Source organism: Lygodium microphyllum, chromosome 16, assembly GCF_053477565.2.
Source record: "Lygodium microphyllum isolate KBCC chromosome 16, Lygodium_microphyllum_v1.1.10, whole genome shotgun sequence".
Classification (NCBI taxonomy): Eukaryota; Viridiplantae; Streptophyta; class Polypodiopsida; order Schizaeales; family Lygodiaceae; genus Lygodium; species Lygodium microphyllum.
Genome location: NC_141150.1, coordinates 42,874,409 through 42,891,300, shown reverse-complemented (window position 1 = coordinate 42,891,300; position 16,892 = coordinate 42,874,409). Strand labels below are relative to the sequence as shown.

Below are 16,892 nucleotides of genomic sequence, written 5' to 3'. Positions count from 1 at the left end.
GAGGTCTCTCCATCAATGTCCATACATAATCGGCAAGGCCTGGCCCCCATATAACTGCTCCATACATCAGTGCTGGAGTGACTAGAGTATCAAAGAGCCACCCCTTGGTGCGGGGCTCCTGGAAGTGTGCCTGATAACACTGTCGCTCCATAAGAGCCAATGCTGAGTATCCTCTAGTGAGGCGGTCACGAGCTGCCTGTGTCATCGAGAAAGTCCCTGAAGCTGCTGTAAAGGTGACTCCCAAATATATATATGATCCAGTGACCTCAATACTCCCTCCTGCTGCCATGAAAATACTCTGTCTGCGTATCTGAGCTGATGTATGGAATATAAGAACCTTGGTTTTACCAAGGTTCACTGTCATGCCTCTATGTATGCAAAAATCATCCAATGCTAATAAATGCTGCTGTAATCCCTGAGCTGAGTCTAAGACCAATACGATGTCATCTGCATATAGTAAGATATGAACTGTGGCTCCACTGAGATCTATACCTCCACCGGCTCGCTGTTGAATAAACTCTGCTATCTCATCAATGTATAGCCCAAATAGAGTCGGTGAGAGTGGGCATCCTTGTTTCACACCAATGGTGCTCACAAGGGGATCTGATATACCTCCCGGACATCTGACTCTGCCAGTAACCCGCTCATATAGTGCATAAATACCCCACATCATGTCATCATCCACCCCTAGATCAAGTAGGCGTCTGAAAAGCCTCTCTCTCGGAACCATGTCAAAGGCTTTGCGGAAATCCACAAAGCAACAGTACAATCTCTGTTTCTTCACAGAGAGAGAGAGAGAGAGAGAGAGAGAGAGAGAGAGAGAACACCCTTTTTCTTTAATTTTCTAGGTAAACTCTTCTTTCTCAAAAAGCAAGATATCGACACATTTCAAGGCTAGGTGGACCACTTAATGGAGGTTAACAATGGGCAATTTTTTTTGGGACTTGGGCCACCTTATCACTGCACCATTGTGTAAGCATATGCCCTAAAGGGCAATGTTAATAATATACTGTTTACATTTGCCCATCTCTATTGAGAATGTGATGGGTCAATCGCGTAGATATGGATCTAGCTAATCCTACACAAAACCCCACCTCGAATAGGATATTCTTCTTTCATAGTCCTTGCAGGAGAAACCAAAATTTCCTATCTAGATTTGGCACTCTACTATTCCCACAACCCTACTATTCCTACCATAAGAACCCTACTATTCCTACTATCAGCAGACTAAAGATACTTCATCTTAGCTTTGCCTAAGGCTGCAATTACTCTAAGGAAGAACTTTAGAGTTGATGGGGGATGCGGACTGTGCATCACGAAGACGCAAGGCTACAGTTGATCATCGACATGGAGGAGGAGCAGGAGATATGGCGAACTCCCTCTTGGCTCTACCCGTGCATTCTGACCGTGTCAGGAGTTCTCATCTTCTACCGCAACCGATCTGCTTCCAGAGACAAAGGCACGCCTTTCCTATCCATCTTCCTACCTGCCTCCTTCCTGTCCTTCCAGCGCAGATTCTTGACCGTCTTCTACCTCGCTCTTGGTGAGAAACTCAACCATAAGTTTACTCTTGGTCAGATCTTGGCCTGCATTGATATCTCACACAAACATTTGTGGATTTTTCTGTATTTGTCCAGCTGCAGAGAGTCTTCAGCTTATCTCCGGAGAGTCATTCCTAACCGGTAAAGGTCTGAAGCGAGAGGACATTGCCTTCTATCTCGTTGTTTCGCATGCGGCTTCGCTTGTCCTTGGGACTTCCCTCGGAATCATCTGTGATCACATGTTTGTACCACTTCCCCAAATGATCACAGCAATTAAGTAACTAGTATGCTTGGCTGACATTGACTATGTTTTCCTGTTTTTAAACGGGCCATTGAGAGCTCTCAAGATTTTCGGCCTTGTAATTTGTGTGAGTCAGAGGTGTTTGCAGTTAGTAAATCTCAATTTGATTTACAAATCATGTGTGTTGGCACTTAGGAGGTCTTATCTAAATGAACAAATCGTTGGACCAAAGCTTGGTTGGTGTGTGGCAACCTCAGTACATCTTGACTGATTGTTGAGAGCAAATCAAAACGACAATATCCAGACTCTTAGATTCTTTTTAACAACCCTTGAAAGTTGTGGTTCTTACTTGAGATTGCACCATTTGCTATATGAATGTGATGGATGAAGCCGTTTACCATTGTTGCCTCGTACGATGGGCCTACCAAGAGAAACGAAAAGTTAGTAGGATGAAAAATAGATGCAAATTTCAACATCCATGCTTTACGTGAGTGCCATACATGATAAAGGGTGGAGAGTTGTACAATTTTCTCAAGAGATATGCCTTCCACCTATTAGCAAGAACCTCCTTGCCTAAGAAGTAAGATAGGTGATCAACCGCTTTGGGTCCTAATTCCATATAAATCACAAGAAGGGGAAAAAAATTAAGGAAGCTTGGTCAATATTAATTATTAAATTGATTCCAATATAAATATATTTGTACCTTAAAATTCTTCAAATCCTTGGAGTTTATCCATCTAAAACTAGTAATTGGGAAACAATTAAATCGTGTTTTTGCTACATGAAGACATAATTCAATTAGATTGAAACGGATCAAATGTGAGTTAGGAAAAGAGCTCGTAGTTTGTCGCAAATTGTTAAACCTACGAATGACTCGCCCAAAGTAGTTTTGATAGGGATCCTAACAATGTGTTATCTCGCCCAAAGTAGTTTTGATAGGGATCCTAGCAATGGAGAGAGAACACATTAATAAATTATGCACAAACTCTATAATTTTTTCATCTACTTCAATTTTGAAGAGTTCCATTGAAGTAGCTATGATTGTTTGTGCATTGGCATCAATTTTGTCGGGTGTACCTTGATATCTACTATAGTGGTGGAATTAAAGATGGTGATCAAAAGATCATTTGTATAAGAAATAATATAGCTAATCTCACTCGTAAGTGGTTTTGATGTAAAGATTTGGATCACAAGGGTAGAACAACATTCATGTGGTCTAAGAAATTTGTCCGTTCTATGAAACTAGGAATGCAGTGCTTGATTCAGCCCATAGAGGGCTTTCTACAAACGAAAGGCTTTATCATTATGGTATGGAGCATTACATTCCAAGCATCCTTCTTCACTCCTATAGTTGTTGGCACTTTTGCAGCCATTGCATTTTGCAGTCTTTGAGGTTCCTAGCAAGTTAGCAACATTAACAATAGTAGTTGTTAGATTTGGGTTTGCTACTATTAGTAATCTCAGATAGTCACCCAATGCCCAAATTACTAGTCACCGTCTATCCAACATCTTGCATTTCATTGATGAAGGTTTGGACCTATTGCTTTTGTGTTTTCTCCTCTAGTTGGCTGCCTCATAGTGGTCTTGATAGTAGGCATCATTCCGTAGAGATTATGTCATCATCTTCATCATTGACAACTCTTGAGAACTGCATTTTGCTCCTTGTACTGTTGTCCATCATCATTTGATGTGTTTTTCAAAACCCTATGCTCAGAGAATGTGGTTTCACTCCCTCCACAGAGAATTCTTCTTGACAAGTGCTGCCATCTGATCAACTTGAAAATGTAGTCATCTATGAGCTTTGATTGATGTCATTGAGTTGAGTCTACTCACCTCAATACCAGTCTCAAAGACACGAAACTATGAGGCTCACTCCATTCTATTAGCCATTATGACATTCACTTTTTGTGTTTCTAAGTTTTGTGTCACAATGTTTGTTATACACACTTTGTGTTCCTGCTTGCAAATGCTACTATTTCTTTAAAGGTATCATATCAAAGGTGCTTCAAGAGCTAAAGATCCTCATCCTTTGTGAAGGTGAATAAAGGTTGTGAGGAGTAGTAACATTGTTAGATTCCAAATTCTTCTCCATCCCACCGCCCATTACGGGCTATGTACATTGGTGCTATGGCTTCTTTTTCAAAGGAAGAAGCATGGACCATTGGGTGCAATTATTGGGGCAAGAATAGTCACTCCACTAAAGGTTGTGGTCATTGACCTTTGCGCTCTACTCCATCAGAGCATATGCATCTACTTCCATGAGCTCCTTGTGCCACCTCTTCGTTCTAGGCAATAAAGATTGTTCTACATCAACTATTAACTTTCTATGGTCAAGGCAATAAGAGGCATATGATGCACACTAAGCCCTTGCGAACAAAAGGAGTCTCTAAGACCTCGTGAGGCAATGAGCCCTCATGGAGACCACTGAATGCACTATGTAGGTTTTTCCTATCTACATTTGGGTTCAATGGCTTCAGCCTTCCACAGATCTCGGCTTTGTGGTCGCTTCTTGAAGAAACAATGGTTATTATCCCTTGCTTGAATTGTAAGATTCTCCTACATGATAGTCATGACGATAGATGCTCCTTGAACAGCACTGCACAGACGACCCAAGACATTAGTGGAGAATCCACATTTGGTTGTGCAGTTAGGGACTCAAGGGCATGTATTAGAAGGCTTAAATTTAGAAGCCAAGACTCGGAAGATGAAGACATAGTACCACCTGCTTATCTTAGGGTCAAACTCACTGCAAAAAGGGAGCACTGTGTCGATGCTCTCATCGATGAAGGAGCTGATTTTAATATCGTAATCTATGAAGCATGGACCCTACTAGGGCAACCAGAGCTCGCACCAACTGATGCAACTCTTAATTCTTATGGGGGACACCCACAAGCACTTATGGGAAAGTGCAAAATCCTTGTAACCATTGAAACTGAAAACTTGCCTATCCTATTCCATGTTCCTCCAAATAGTGCTAATTGTGGAAAAGAAACCCTCCTAGGAAGATCCTTCAAAAGGGCGACAAAGTGTGAGGCTAATTAAGTAGCATAGAGGATACACTTAACACTACCGGGTGTGAGGATAGTTACAACCTTTAGCAAGGGTAACCTCATTAAACCTCGAGGGAAAGACAAGGAATATTTCGACATGACAAGCAAGCCTAGTAATGAGAGTAAGGACTTGTTGAAAGAGTTGGTATAAGCGCATGTTGAACAAAGAGAACCGATGAGTGAGGCCATGCTTGAAACAAGAAGGTCAGGAGACAATGCCAAGGATAGGCTTTGGACTTACAAATATCGTAGAAGACCACAAAAGAAGCCCAAGCCTTATAGACGAAGGTATTGATGGAGAGCCAACACAACGATACGATGGATATCCAAAGCATTGCTACGTGCTCAAGGATATTCGCAGGTAACCAATGGATTTGGATGCCAAAACCCCTGTCTAAACCACCTTTGTCAGCTGAAGGCCAGATCGTATCAAGAGCGAAGAAGTGCAGGAGGAAATCTAAATGAAAAACCAAGTCTTGAGTCAAAAACATTGGGGTGACTGAGCCCCTCACGATCGAAATCAAGAAACCGAACCGGACTATTTGAAGGGTAGATCCTTAGTCTAGCGTGCTTGACAAGCAGATATCAGATGTAATTGTTGAGGGTATGTAAAAGCCACTAGTGCCCAAGGAGCCTTTGATTTCCCAAGTGGATAACAAGCATCATAGGCACAACATTGCTCATGGCAAGGTTAAATGCCCAACAAAGCAAATGGCAAAATCATCTAACAGCCATGAGCAAATCTCCCAGCCAGTGTTAAAGCCACTTAGGAGTCCCAAGTCTCCTACACCCTCTTCCTAAACGGACACAGGAAGCACAACAACAGTCGTCAAGTGCAGCTGCTCAATCCCAATCTCTATCTTCATCTAAGCTTCCAAATGTCCAAGAGGTGGGACGTGACACCACTCGTAGCTCTCGGCCCAAGGATATGCATGTGTAATCTATTGTGACCAGATCAACTGAGGCTCAATCTGCAGAAGTGAATGCTCAAAGGGCAACAAAAGACACAACCACTTCCGATCTGCCTGAGGACTTGACACTGCAATCTACTAACAGTAGCCAGTCCACTGAACTAGCTGCTACTACTTTCAATTAGAAATCACAGCAGTCACAGTCTTTGGCCGTGATGATGCCCCTTGCGGAACGTGTCCTTAGCAATTCAACCGTGGAAGAGGTGTCGCAACCAACATCCTTGACACCTCTAGCACTACTGAAGCACCTAAAGCTTAGGCTCGAGGAGAAATCTCTTAAAGGTTTGGCCAAGGAGATGGCGTATCTGACCAATGAACCAGAGAAGAAGTGCCTGATAAAGCTTGATCACAAGCTGACAACCATCACACATGCGTACGTCCATGTGGACATGGGAAGGCCAACACTAGAGCACACAAAGCTCATAGCCGAACCCTTGACTTGGGATGAGCAACATGTTTGCTCCCGTTGTGTAGCTATCGCCGAAGAAGTCATGAAGGATATTCCGAAGGCCATAGCTAGAGAATTGCGCTTGATACCCTCACTCTATACTGCGCAATGTGAGACAAACAAGGAAAAGATCGAAGCAATCAAACGAAAAGGGAAATGACAAGGTGAGTTCGTGCAGAAATGGTACTCCAATCAAAGTTTGGCAGCCAAAATTGGCCACCGACTAATGACACTCGCTGAGCAAAGAAAAGCCCTTTGGACATCAAAACATGATTCCACGTACATTGCCCCAACCTCATTACGAGTGTTGGCAGTGGTCCATGAGGTCCAGCTTTCTGCCACTGTCCAAAAACATTCGTTGTATGATAAACTGCTTCTAGAAGAAGATCTACACGTGGATAGCAGGCTGGGAGTAGGGAGCATGGTTCTTGATGTTAGTGTATATGTTTTTTGCCTCACTTAAGACCCTGCAATTCTAGATCTCTATGCTTCCCATCAATACAACCCTGACTTCTTCAATTGGTTTCGTCCAAGCTTACCTGACAAGAATCCTAGACTATCTCTCGGTTCTACATTAGAGTTACCCAAACCTCCTGAGCAAGAGAAAAACAGCTCTAAACACAACACCTGCACTGATAAGAAGCAATAGAGACACGTTCCAATGGGTAGGGACAAGAGTCTAGAGCAAATGCCCAACCAAAAGCACATGCCAATGCAATCAGACGAGGAGCTAAACGGAGGGGAATCAGTTGAAAAGCTAGGCTCTCCAAAAAGAGAGGCACTTGTACCCTCACAACCTAGTGAGGTTGTTGAGCAGGCCATAGCTATGTCCCACGAGGACATACTAGAGAAAGAGAACGCTGAGGCCCAGCCAAGCACATCAACGACTGACCTAGTTCAAGGTCTCGAGTCTTCAGGTGATACACCTCGATTGCCTAAGAAAAAGAAGAGAAAAGAACGAAAATAACAACGGCAGTTGCAAGTGGTTGTAGACCCCAAGAAGATTGAGACCAAGAGTGCCGAAGAGGTGAGGAATAAAGCATTGAGTCCACCCATGAATGAACCCATTGCCATCTCTCCTAGTAGCGGTGAAATCTCAGACGCATCCACGTGCTTTGAAAAATCAAAGCAACCATTACCATCAACGGTTGCTTGTAACACTCAATTCACCGACAAAACAGAACTCGCATTGACCAATCAAGAGTGGATACAACACTGTCACAATAGGGTGAAAGACTATACTGGTCACATCCAAGGAGAACCATGACACAATAGTAGCAAGGTCTCAAGAGAAACACGGAAACCCTGAGAGCATAAGCAATCCTAGCGTTGACCAATCTTGCTCATCTAGGCCTGAGCCCCCAGCTATACTAAAGCTTTGGGAAACTCCTAGAACCTTGCATGAGATAGCAACTGAGCAAACCCTCATTGAACATAGAATGCTTAACTGAGTTGGATGCTAAACTCAAAGTATCCGCACGTGTCTATGTCCTTGCAGACATGGGCGCATTCCCTAGGGGACAGTTGGAAGAATACTTGCCATTTCCTCTATCGTGGGAAGAGCAAGAACATCTTGACGAGCACTATGACAGGCTCCTGCATGAAGGCATGCGACTCATCTCTGACGAGGAAGCTGATGAACTATGCTTAACTGTGACATTCAATGATGTGCTATGCCAACCAAATCTCTTAGAGATAGAGCAACTAAAGTGACAATCAGAGGGTCCTAGTCAATTTGAAAAACGTTGGTTTGAAAACCGCGTTACAATGGCCGAACTAGGAGCCCAGATTATGAGAGTCTCAGAGGAGCGATTGGCCAAATGGCGGTCTCAAAGAGACCCAACCTACGTGGCATCAACTTTCTTTCGAGTGCTGATTGTCATTCGGGGTATGGACTTAGTCGAAACTGACCAAGAAAACTCTCTAATTGATAAGGTTCTCATTGAGGAGGAGCTACATGTTGTGAGTAGACTCAGACAAGGTATCATGCTACTCGATGTTGCAAAATATCTATTGTTATTGAGTAAGCTGCCATGAGTACTGGATGTGTGTGCCACACTCCAGTACAATCCTAAGTTCTACAATTGGTTTTTATCCTTACGAAGTGACATGGATTCGTAAATATGTACATAAATAAACAATGAGTTTTGTAGCCCTGTATAGATAATATCAATACACACAAGCAATGATAGTCAAGCGCAAGGAGAAGAGTTGGGTTTGACAGGCTGAGCTTCTCAGGTCCTTCTCTCACCACACGTCTGGAAGTCGTGTGATCATTTCCGCCCCCAGGTGGAGGGCATGCAACCCTCATTACCGCCATAGGAAGCCCTGATCAACAATCTTTGATAGCGTAGACGGGGCGCTGTCCCCTGCTATACACCTTTCCCCTTTTCGGTCTATCCTTGCGGGGACGAGCCCTGCCCCACTCCATCACAACCAGTCCACGCAACTTAGCATAAGCCAAGATTTGCTAATGGCTGGAATACGCTCCGCAGTCGAAGCAAGATCAATATCATCACGGGGGCCGTCCCTCTACAACAAACACTGCATACCTTACCTCTACAACAAACACTGCATACCTCACCTCACCCCTCCTCATCATATGCATTTGATAATCCACTGTTTAATCCCTTTCATGTAAATAATTCTATCCTGTCTCAAAGCTTAACCTTGGTTCACATTTTGCAGATTCTCCCACAGTAGCCGTCATGGAGCACACAATGCAGTTGGCACATGCAAGGAAGCTCTCCTCCGTAGAAGGGAGCATAAGGCACAAGCGCCTCCACCAGAGCGATATGTGCCTACCCTTAACCTCCCTTACCGACTACTAATACATGTCACGTCTTTAACAAGCGCCGATGATATGCATCGCAGTCAACACCATAGGATTTAGATAAAGTAATATCCTTTTGTGTTGCATCTGGTCATTATAATTGATGCATGTGACTTGCATATACTCTCACGAAGTGTCAAGTGGATGCAAGATGATAGAGGTCTTTGTACGAAAGTGTTCAATGCCCAAGTCACCGCAAGACCACCAACCTCTCAAAGAGCCATGACGAAGCCTTACCGCCGAAAGTGAAAATCACCCTTGCCGATTGCTCATATCGCATGGCCCAAAGCATGATCAGTGGTGGCCACTCTCTCTTTCAGGGTCAAATACTACACCTGGCACTCACGGCAGCTGTTACCTCAATTGTACCAACATCGCACGTTACAAAGAAGTGTGCGAAAACTCCAGTGTATCTCCCCATCTCAACAACTGTTTCTTGACATTTTCTGAGCCTTCAAATCTCACTTGTAATATCCATTTCCTGAGCCTTCGAATCTCGACATTTTCCAACCCATCGAAAGGTTGATAGCCTCAACATATTGCAATGGTTGTACTCAGGCAAGTTTTTTAAAAAAAAAGGAAGAAGAAAAAAGAAAAGAAAAGAAAAGAAGCACCCACGATTAGAGCACAGAACCTAGGGGTCCTCAAATTAGGTATGTTCAGTGACCTTGGTCGGCTGGTTCCGTTCCTAGTTCCCTAGCCCTTTAACATCACCCATAATTGTTCAGGGCACATCAAGGGTAGGACATACCTAGGGAGCTTGTCTCGCCTTTAGATCTGTTACCTTGACCCATTTGCACGATTCCCTTTTGCACTCCGCCTTAATACCATTGCAATTGATTGTGGTAAGCACTGCACGAATGGCCATGAAAAGTACACTGTACTCGTCGAGCAAGCCACTGAGCTACTAGCTACCAAAAGTTCGGTGTCAATGTGTTCAATTATGCTACATCGTGTTGTCACAACGCAAAGAATGTCTCATACATCTTCATGTGTACTTCTCAACATGGACAACTTTGCTTCATCCACACATTGTTACAAGGAACCAGACCCGCGGTATTCTAACTACGTAATATCTAAGTATACACGAGCACTCACATCAATATCTGCACTGAACTATATACACAGTTTGGGTCCTCAAGTGCAGGACAATACTCTCAGCTTGCTTAGAGTTCGACCTGTCTCCCAAACTAATCGAACTACGTCGTGTGCACAATAAAAAGACTAGCACTACTCCGAGGGAGAGATCACATATGAGAGATTTTCAATTGTAGGTATTGAAGATTCCAACGAAAGTGTTGTTCGCCCTTCATCAACACTCAACTCTGAATTCTTATCCTTTATCGTCATGCAAGCCCACCAAGAATCATCGGCCACAGAATCCCCAGAATATCAACACCTGTGCCAACCCATGAGTGCAACTTCCAGCCCTATCATCAACCACATGCCCCCAACAACCTTCATCCGCACCACCACCAAAACTCCTCCACAGCAAACCACAGCTGTCCCTTCCACCCATGTCTTCAGTGCATGCCAAAGCCTGCTACCTACGACGATGAGTGCCATGAGACTGGTACTCGTCTAGGAGGGGGATAATGTTAACCCTCAAACGAACAAGGTGGAAAAGCTGAAAAATCTAAAGCAGAAGACAAGACCAAAGCAAAGTGAAACAGAAGACGAAGGCGCGCCAAGAAGAATATGGAAATACAAGAAGTGCAGAAAAGTTCTAAATCAAAGAGAAAGGTGCACAAGAGGAGCGCAAGTTAATACTCGTGTAAAAGAGCGCAAGGCGCACCAAGATTTATTTTAAAGAGCGTCGGACTCTCATCCGTGCAAATTGTAAAGGTAGACGAGTGGTAGGAAGGAAGTTAGGAAGATAGGAGGACAAGGGGAAAAAGGGCCTAGGCCATGGCCGACCATGTAAAAAAAAGGGATACGGGGATGATTGCCCAAAAGGGATTTAGGGTTTTGTATATAAAGTTGAAAAGTGAATGGAAGGCTCTTCTTGTGTGTGGCCAAAAGTGGCTCTCCTCTTCTTCTTCCTCTTCTTCTTGTTCTTGCTTGCTTGAGCTTGTGCTTGAGAGAGGGAGTGAGTGTGTGAGGGTGAGAGACCGGGGAGGAGAAGCTCTCTATCTTCTCCTCTCTTCTTCTCTTCTCTTTTCTTCTCTTGCTCGCGGCAATGGAGCTTGGAGTGGGGAGCTTAAGGATGGAGCTCGCTTGAAGCTTGCACTTGGATCATGGAGCTACCGGAGTGCTCGGGAGAGGAGGTAACTTGATTGGGCATGGAGGTAAGCTCACTACACCCGTAGAGATGGATGGCGTGTCGGCTATGTGAGAGGTAGCTATTAGTGCTCGTCTTAGAACGCTTGAAGCAATAAGCGATCCGTGAGTCTTGGCGGTTGAGCGAGAGCTCCCACAGTGAATTTTATACTTGCTGTAATTATTGCTTAACCAAGTTATTTACCACTCTATTTGAGGAGGAAAGCTAGTGTTACGATACTTTGCATTGGTAGTCAAAACAATCTTTGGTTTTGGCATATGGATGCATCCTTTATGGTTTATTTGCCTAATTTAATCAATTAGACTTGGCTGGAAATTAAGTGTAGAGTTTGAGGTTGCATGGCTAGATTTGACATGTGGCAATTGGCTAAGGTTGGGTGCCATGCAAGGTCGTATAAAGCTATTTGGCAAATTTGAGGGAAGAGATCTCAATTTTGGGTAGAGAGAGAGAGAGAGAGAGAGAGAGAGAGAGAGAGAGAGAGAGAGAGAGCTATTATAGCGTCATGGCATCAAGACAATGTGATTTGGAGAGTTTAGAGATGTTGAATCAGCTGTCGATCACAGATTCACGATAGGACAAGGGCAATAATTTTCTTTTTCACTCAGGAAGAGGTAGTGGCAAAAGAGGACGGCTCATTAGTTGCACTAGGGTTTTATCCCCCTTTCAAAGTTGTTAACACCATCAAAATTGCCACTAGAGTTACCATTTCAAAGTGCAGCAACAAACCCGATTTTGGCATGTTTCTATGTGAGATTTGGTGTTGGTCATTGTTTGATAGATAAATTGCAAAATTTTCTCTCTCATGTAGACTTGATGCACGTGCCATTCGGGGAAGAAAATTGGAGATTTGAGCCTCAAATTTCAACTTGATTTTGTTGTGGTTGTGTAAATTTGGTCAATGGATAGTTGAATAGAGGAGATTTTGGATCTACAAGCGAGCTATTTGCATGTAACAACAAAGGGGTAATTTGGGGCTTGATATGGCTAGTCATTGAAAATCTGCATGCAAGTGTTCTTGATTTGACTTGTGCTTAGATGTATATAGGATCAAGGGGCAAATAGAACTTAGTGGTTGTTGAATATAGAGGATATCTTGCTATTATTCCAAATGTTGTTGGAGAACTAGCTCAGTCAATTCTTAGTTGTATAACAGGTGTTTGGAATTAATGTGAAAAGAAGTAGCACAAGGAGCAATAACATTTTGGGCTCAATTGGGTGTCGGCTCATCTCAATTTTCATGGGGTAATCTAGACCATGTGAAGATATGCTAGGGTTTGCATAGAGAAAACATAAAACATATGAACATGATTGAAACACAATAACTTGGACAATATCGCAATACATGCAAACCTTAAACACAAAACTCAAAACGCAAAACACAAGCACAAATGAAGAAGAAAGAGAACTCTGAATTAAATGAATCAATGTTGTAAATGAAGGAAAGAATGTATAAGATGCTCAAGGGCAGACCTATCCAACAATTAGTGGCTCTTGTGGGAGTGGTTTAGGGAGGTGTTGATGTGTGTAGTCCACCGAAGATGGATCTCGAGCGCAATAGTTAGTTGGAGTAAAGGTTGATAAAGAAAAGTGCCAAAAACACAAAAAGGATTTAATGTAGATGCAAATGCAAATTGTGCCGATGCTCGAAATTGAAAGATAGCAAATTGGAAACTAGAATGCAATGGTCTTTGGGGTTGGCTTTGGTAAAGCGAGCAATGTAACTGCTTGAAGATGATGGCAACTGATCATTGGTAATAGTGGGAGGGTGGGTGATAGTTGTAGAACACGTAGCATCAGCCCTTGGGGGTTGGATAGCTAGTGGAAGAGAGTTGATGGCTAAAACCTGCAAGACAAGGTGGGCTGGATGGTGGGCAGCCTGTCTATTTATAGATACAGAAGGATCCTCTCAAATTAGGGTTTTTCCTTTGGGACACAAAAACTCTCTAGAATAGCTCCTCGGTTAATGAAACTTCTAGTAATTTACTATTTTGGGGCTGTTTTAAAGAGCTAATCATTGGGTAATGAATTTTTAGCTCAATTCCCCCTCTTAGGCCCAAAGCTAGAACCAAAAAGAGACTGGAAGAAAAGCTCAAGCCCATTTTTAGCCCAAGGTGTCCCACCTCAAAGTAGCCAAGGCATGGGACAAAGGGTGCATGTTGACTGCCTTGTGGCCTACCAAGACTATAGAGGTGATGGTTATCTTACCAAGGGAGTCCAAGTGATCACCCTAGAGAGGCCAAGGCATTGGGCAAAGGGCGCTTGTTGGCTGTCCAATGGCCTTGAGGGCCTACTACTTGCAAAGGTATATGGAACGGTGAACCACATTGAACCCCCATTTTGGGGGAAAGTGAAAGATGTGGTTTGAGACCTTTCAAGTATATCCCATGAGGAGAAAGAAAAAGGGATGGTTAGATCGAACACATCACAAGATAAACAAGCTAACCTAACCACTGGAGGGTGTCGATGTCTAAGGAAAGGGTGATGAAGTATGGTGAGGTGGTGAAGAGCTGTCGGTGTAGACAACTCAAAAGCTACTTAGGAGTACTTTGCACAATGTGATGCATAGTAGTGTGCTACATGATGAGAATGCACATGTAGTAGGTGCCACTTGGACAATGTCCCTTGTGGGGAGATTGTTTACTTGCCCAAGTGTCCTTAACAAGGATGATGAAATCATGCAATGCAAAAGAGAAGGTACAATAGGGGTGGGGAGGCAAATATCGAAGATAAGTGCCATTTTTTGTAGAATACCGTGCATAGTTTTTTCATTCGTTTTTCATATGTGTATGCATATGGATATGAAAGTATGAAAAATGTATGTTTCACCTATACTCTTTGAACCATATGTGACTTGAAAATTTAACATACTTTTCCACTAGTATACATTTAATTAACCATATTTTTCCATGACACCTATACTCTTTGAACCATATGTGAAATTTAACATACTTTTCCACTAGTATACATTTAATTAACCATATTTTTTCATGACATACACATTTAAAGCACCTGTTACAGTGTGAAGCAATACTGATTCTCAAATACATTTGTAGCCATAAAATTCAAAGGATAGGAAAAAATAACCTAAAATAGTTCGATTCTAGGCACTTAGGACTATTTTTTAAAAAAATTGACAAGACAAGTATATGTTATGTGCGACATACTTGGACTGATAGGACAAGTATGCTATGAATAACATACTCCAATTTTTTCAAATGTTTGCTTGCTCAAACATGCACATATGAAAAAAACTATGATATCATGAAAGGGAAGGAACCCCTCTCCACCCTAGATGTCAAAGCTGAAGGAGGAAGAGGAGCTTGATGTCGGTTTTCTTGTGGTGTTGAGAACCATGGTGATAGATGAAGATGAAGATGAAGCACCTCGACTAGAGCAAGGTAGAAATCACCACCATGATAGCATCGAGAGACATGTTGCACAATCTGTCTCGAGAGGGGAAGCCTCTGTGCTAATAGGAGAGTAAATCTCCTAGGAAGATGAAATCATGAAAGGAACGATGCGCATCCCATGTCTCTAGCCTAGGAAGTATCAAAATGACTAAGTGACTAGAGAGAGTAGAGTTTGCGAGGGAAAACACAGTGCGTACGGCAAACACTGAGAGAGAAAAGTAACACAAAAGATGATGAAAGATGAATCATGCTGATGAAGTGAATTTGATACAAGTGCGCCGTAGCACAAAGGAAGCCTTGGGAGTGTAGGAAGTTTGTTGAAGAAGCCTCTGAGTTTGCAAACACAGGATGAGGAGGTGTCGCAAACGCAAGAGAGCGTGGACTCCAAAGGCAAGGTGTAGGAGCACAGAAGATGTTGTTGCCAGCAATGGAGGATGGACACCAGCTAAAGAGGAGCACACAGCCACCATAAACGCAGCCAACTGGAGATCAAGGCTGGCGCCAAGAGAGTGTGGAGACAGTGGTAGGAGAGGAGAGAGAGAGAGAGATGATGGAAGAGAGAGAGTGTCAAAAGACTGATGGAGAGAGAGAGGAAGTGACGGACTAAAGAATCAGCTGTAAGGAATGAATGAGAGAGTGGCCTATAAACAAGCACAGTCAGTCCAGGGTGGCGCCCATTTTTGGGGCTGCAAACCCTAAATGCAAAACACAAACTATGGGTGAAGGGTTTCTCAATAGGAAGGATTGGCGCAAACCTGCATGTTAGCTCTACATTGAAATACAAAAACTTTGCAAGAGATCAGAATATGCAAAACAGAGATTAGTAGTGAGATGCTTCAAAGTAAAACAAAATAGAAAACGAGAGTGAAATGAAAAAACAATGCAATGAGGATTTAAAAAATATGTTTAAGCCTAAAGGAAACCAGCCTAAGGTTTCTAAGGGTGACCTAGGACTCGTAAGAGACTAGTCTAGGGGAAGGTAATGACCAAATCAGTTAGTGATGCTATGAGGCATTGAGTGAGGGGAGATCCAGGATCCAGTGCACTAATGGCAGCCACACTGATGAACTCGGATACCAGGGGGTGGAGAAACTATGCTAACTTCCTGGGGAAGACCCCTCTTAACCTCCTTGGAGTGGCACTACCATTGTCGGAAGGGACTAAGGTTGGTTTAGGACTAAGGATTGGATTCAAGTTTGGTGTGGGTAGAAGACCCTTAGTTGGGGATGAGGTTATTTTGGGTATGGGTTTAAGACCCTTGGCCTGAGCAACCAAGGTACAGAATCGTATATGTTTGAGTGTCTAGTGATGGCCTAGAAGCTTGATGTGCATCAAAGACAATGTGCACTAAGATTGGATAACCTATTGTATGTCTCTAGATTGAAAGAAGAGGAATCTAAATGTGAAGTGAATGTGGGAGGGAAGGGCAAGAAATGTAAGGTGAATGGAAAGCACCAAACTCATACTCCAATGAAATAGAGAATGAAGGATTATATTGTGGAATATCTTTGGACATAGAGTTTTCTTCAAAAGCATACCGGTACCAATCTAAGTATCCATGATGACTTATAGTTGGTTCTTGCAAAACAAAAGGAGTAGTATAGACAAAATCTGACCCACAAAAATGGATTGTACGAACTTGCCACTAGGCTTGATTGTGAAGAGTTTGAACTTTCAGCTATGTCTTGAGTGGATAGTCTTTTCTCAATTGAGAGGTGATTAGTCTCGTCAATGAAAGGTGAGAAGGATCAAAGCTTGCTTGGAAGAGCTATGGCGGGATAGCAAGAGCAAGAAAGAGAGAGAGACTAAATGGGACTAAAAGAATAAATAATAAAGTGATGGTGACGGGCGCCCGCTACCTGCAGCATGCAGTGGCGGGTACTGTCAGTGTAGTAATACACGAGTGGCTAGGCAAAGGTGCCTTTATCCCTAATAACCTCCCACTTAAAGGCGAATCTGCCCTAGTAAGGAATGAAAATAAAAAGAAAAGACAGTACAATGTACACATGTACAACAGGATGTGGAAAAACAACATTCCATCCAATGCCTATCAATCTCCTAAGAAAGGCAAAGCGCTCAGTAGTGAGGTTTTTGTGAGCAGATCTGTAGGATTTTCA

At 43.0% G+C, this 16,892-nt stretch overlaps 1 protein-coding gene across 2 annotated transcripts in view; it reads left to right on the top strand.

Annotated features, from left to right (window-relative positions):
• Positions 1-1,196: 1,196 nt before the first annotated feature.
• Positions 1,197-16,892, top strand: part of LOC148022750 (Major facilitator superfamily protein) — a 43,454-nt gene continuing 27,758 nt past the window's right edge. Inside the window, exons 1-2 of one of the 2 annotated variants that reach the window (XM_087695666.1) lie at positions 1,197-1,543; positions 1,638-1,782. In XM_087695666.1, coding sequence (XP_087551792.1) covers positions 1,300-1,543; positions 1,638-1,782 — 389 coding nt within the window. In that variant the 5' untranslated portion in view covers positions 1,197-1,299. Of the gene's footprint in view, positions 1,544-1,637; positions 1,783-16,892 lie in introns of those variants that run through there. The other variant, XM_087695667.1, reaches the window with a different exon arrangement.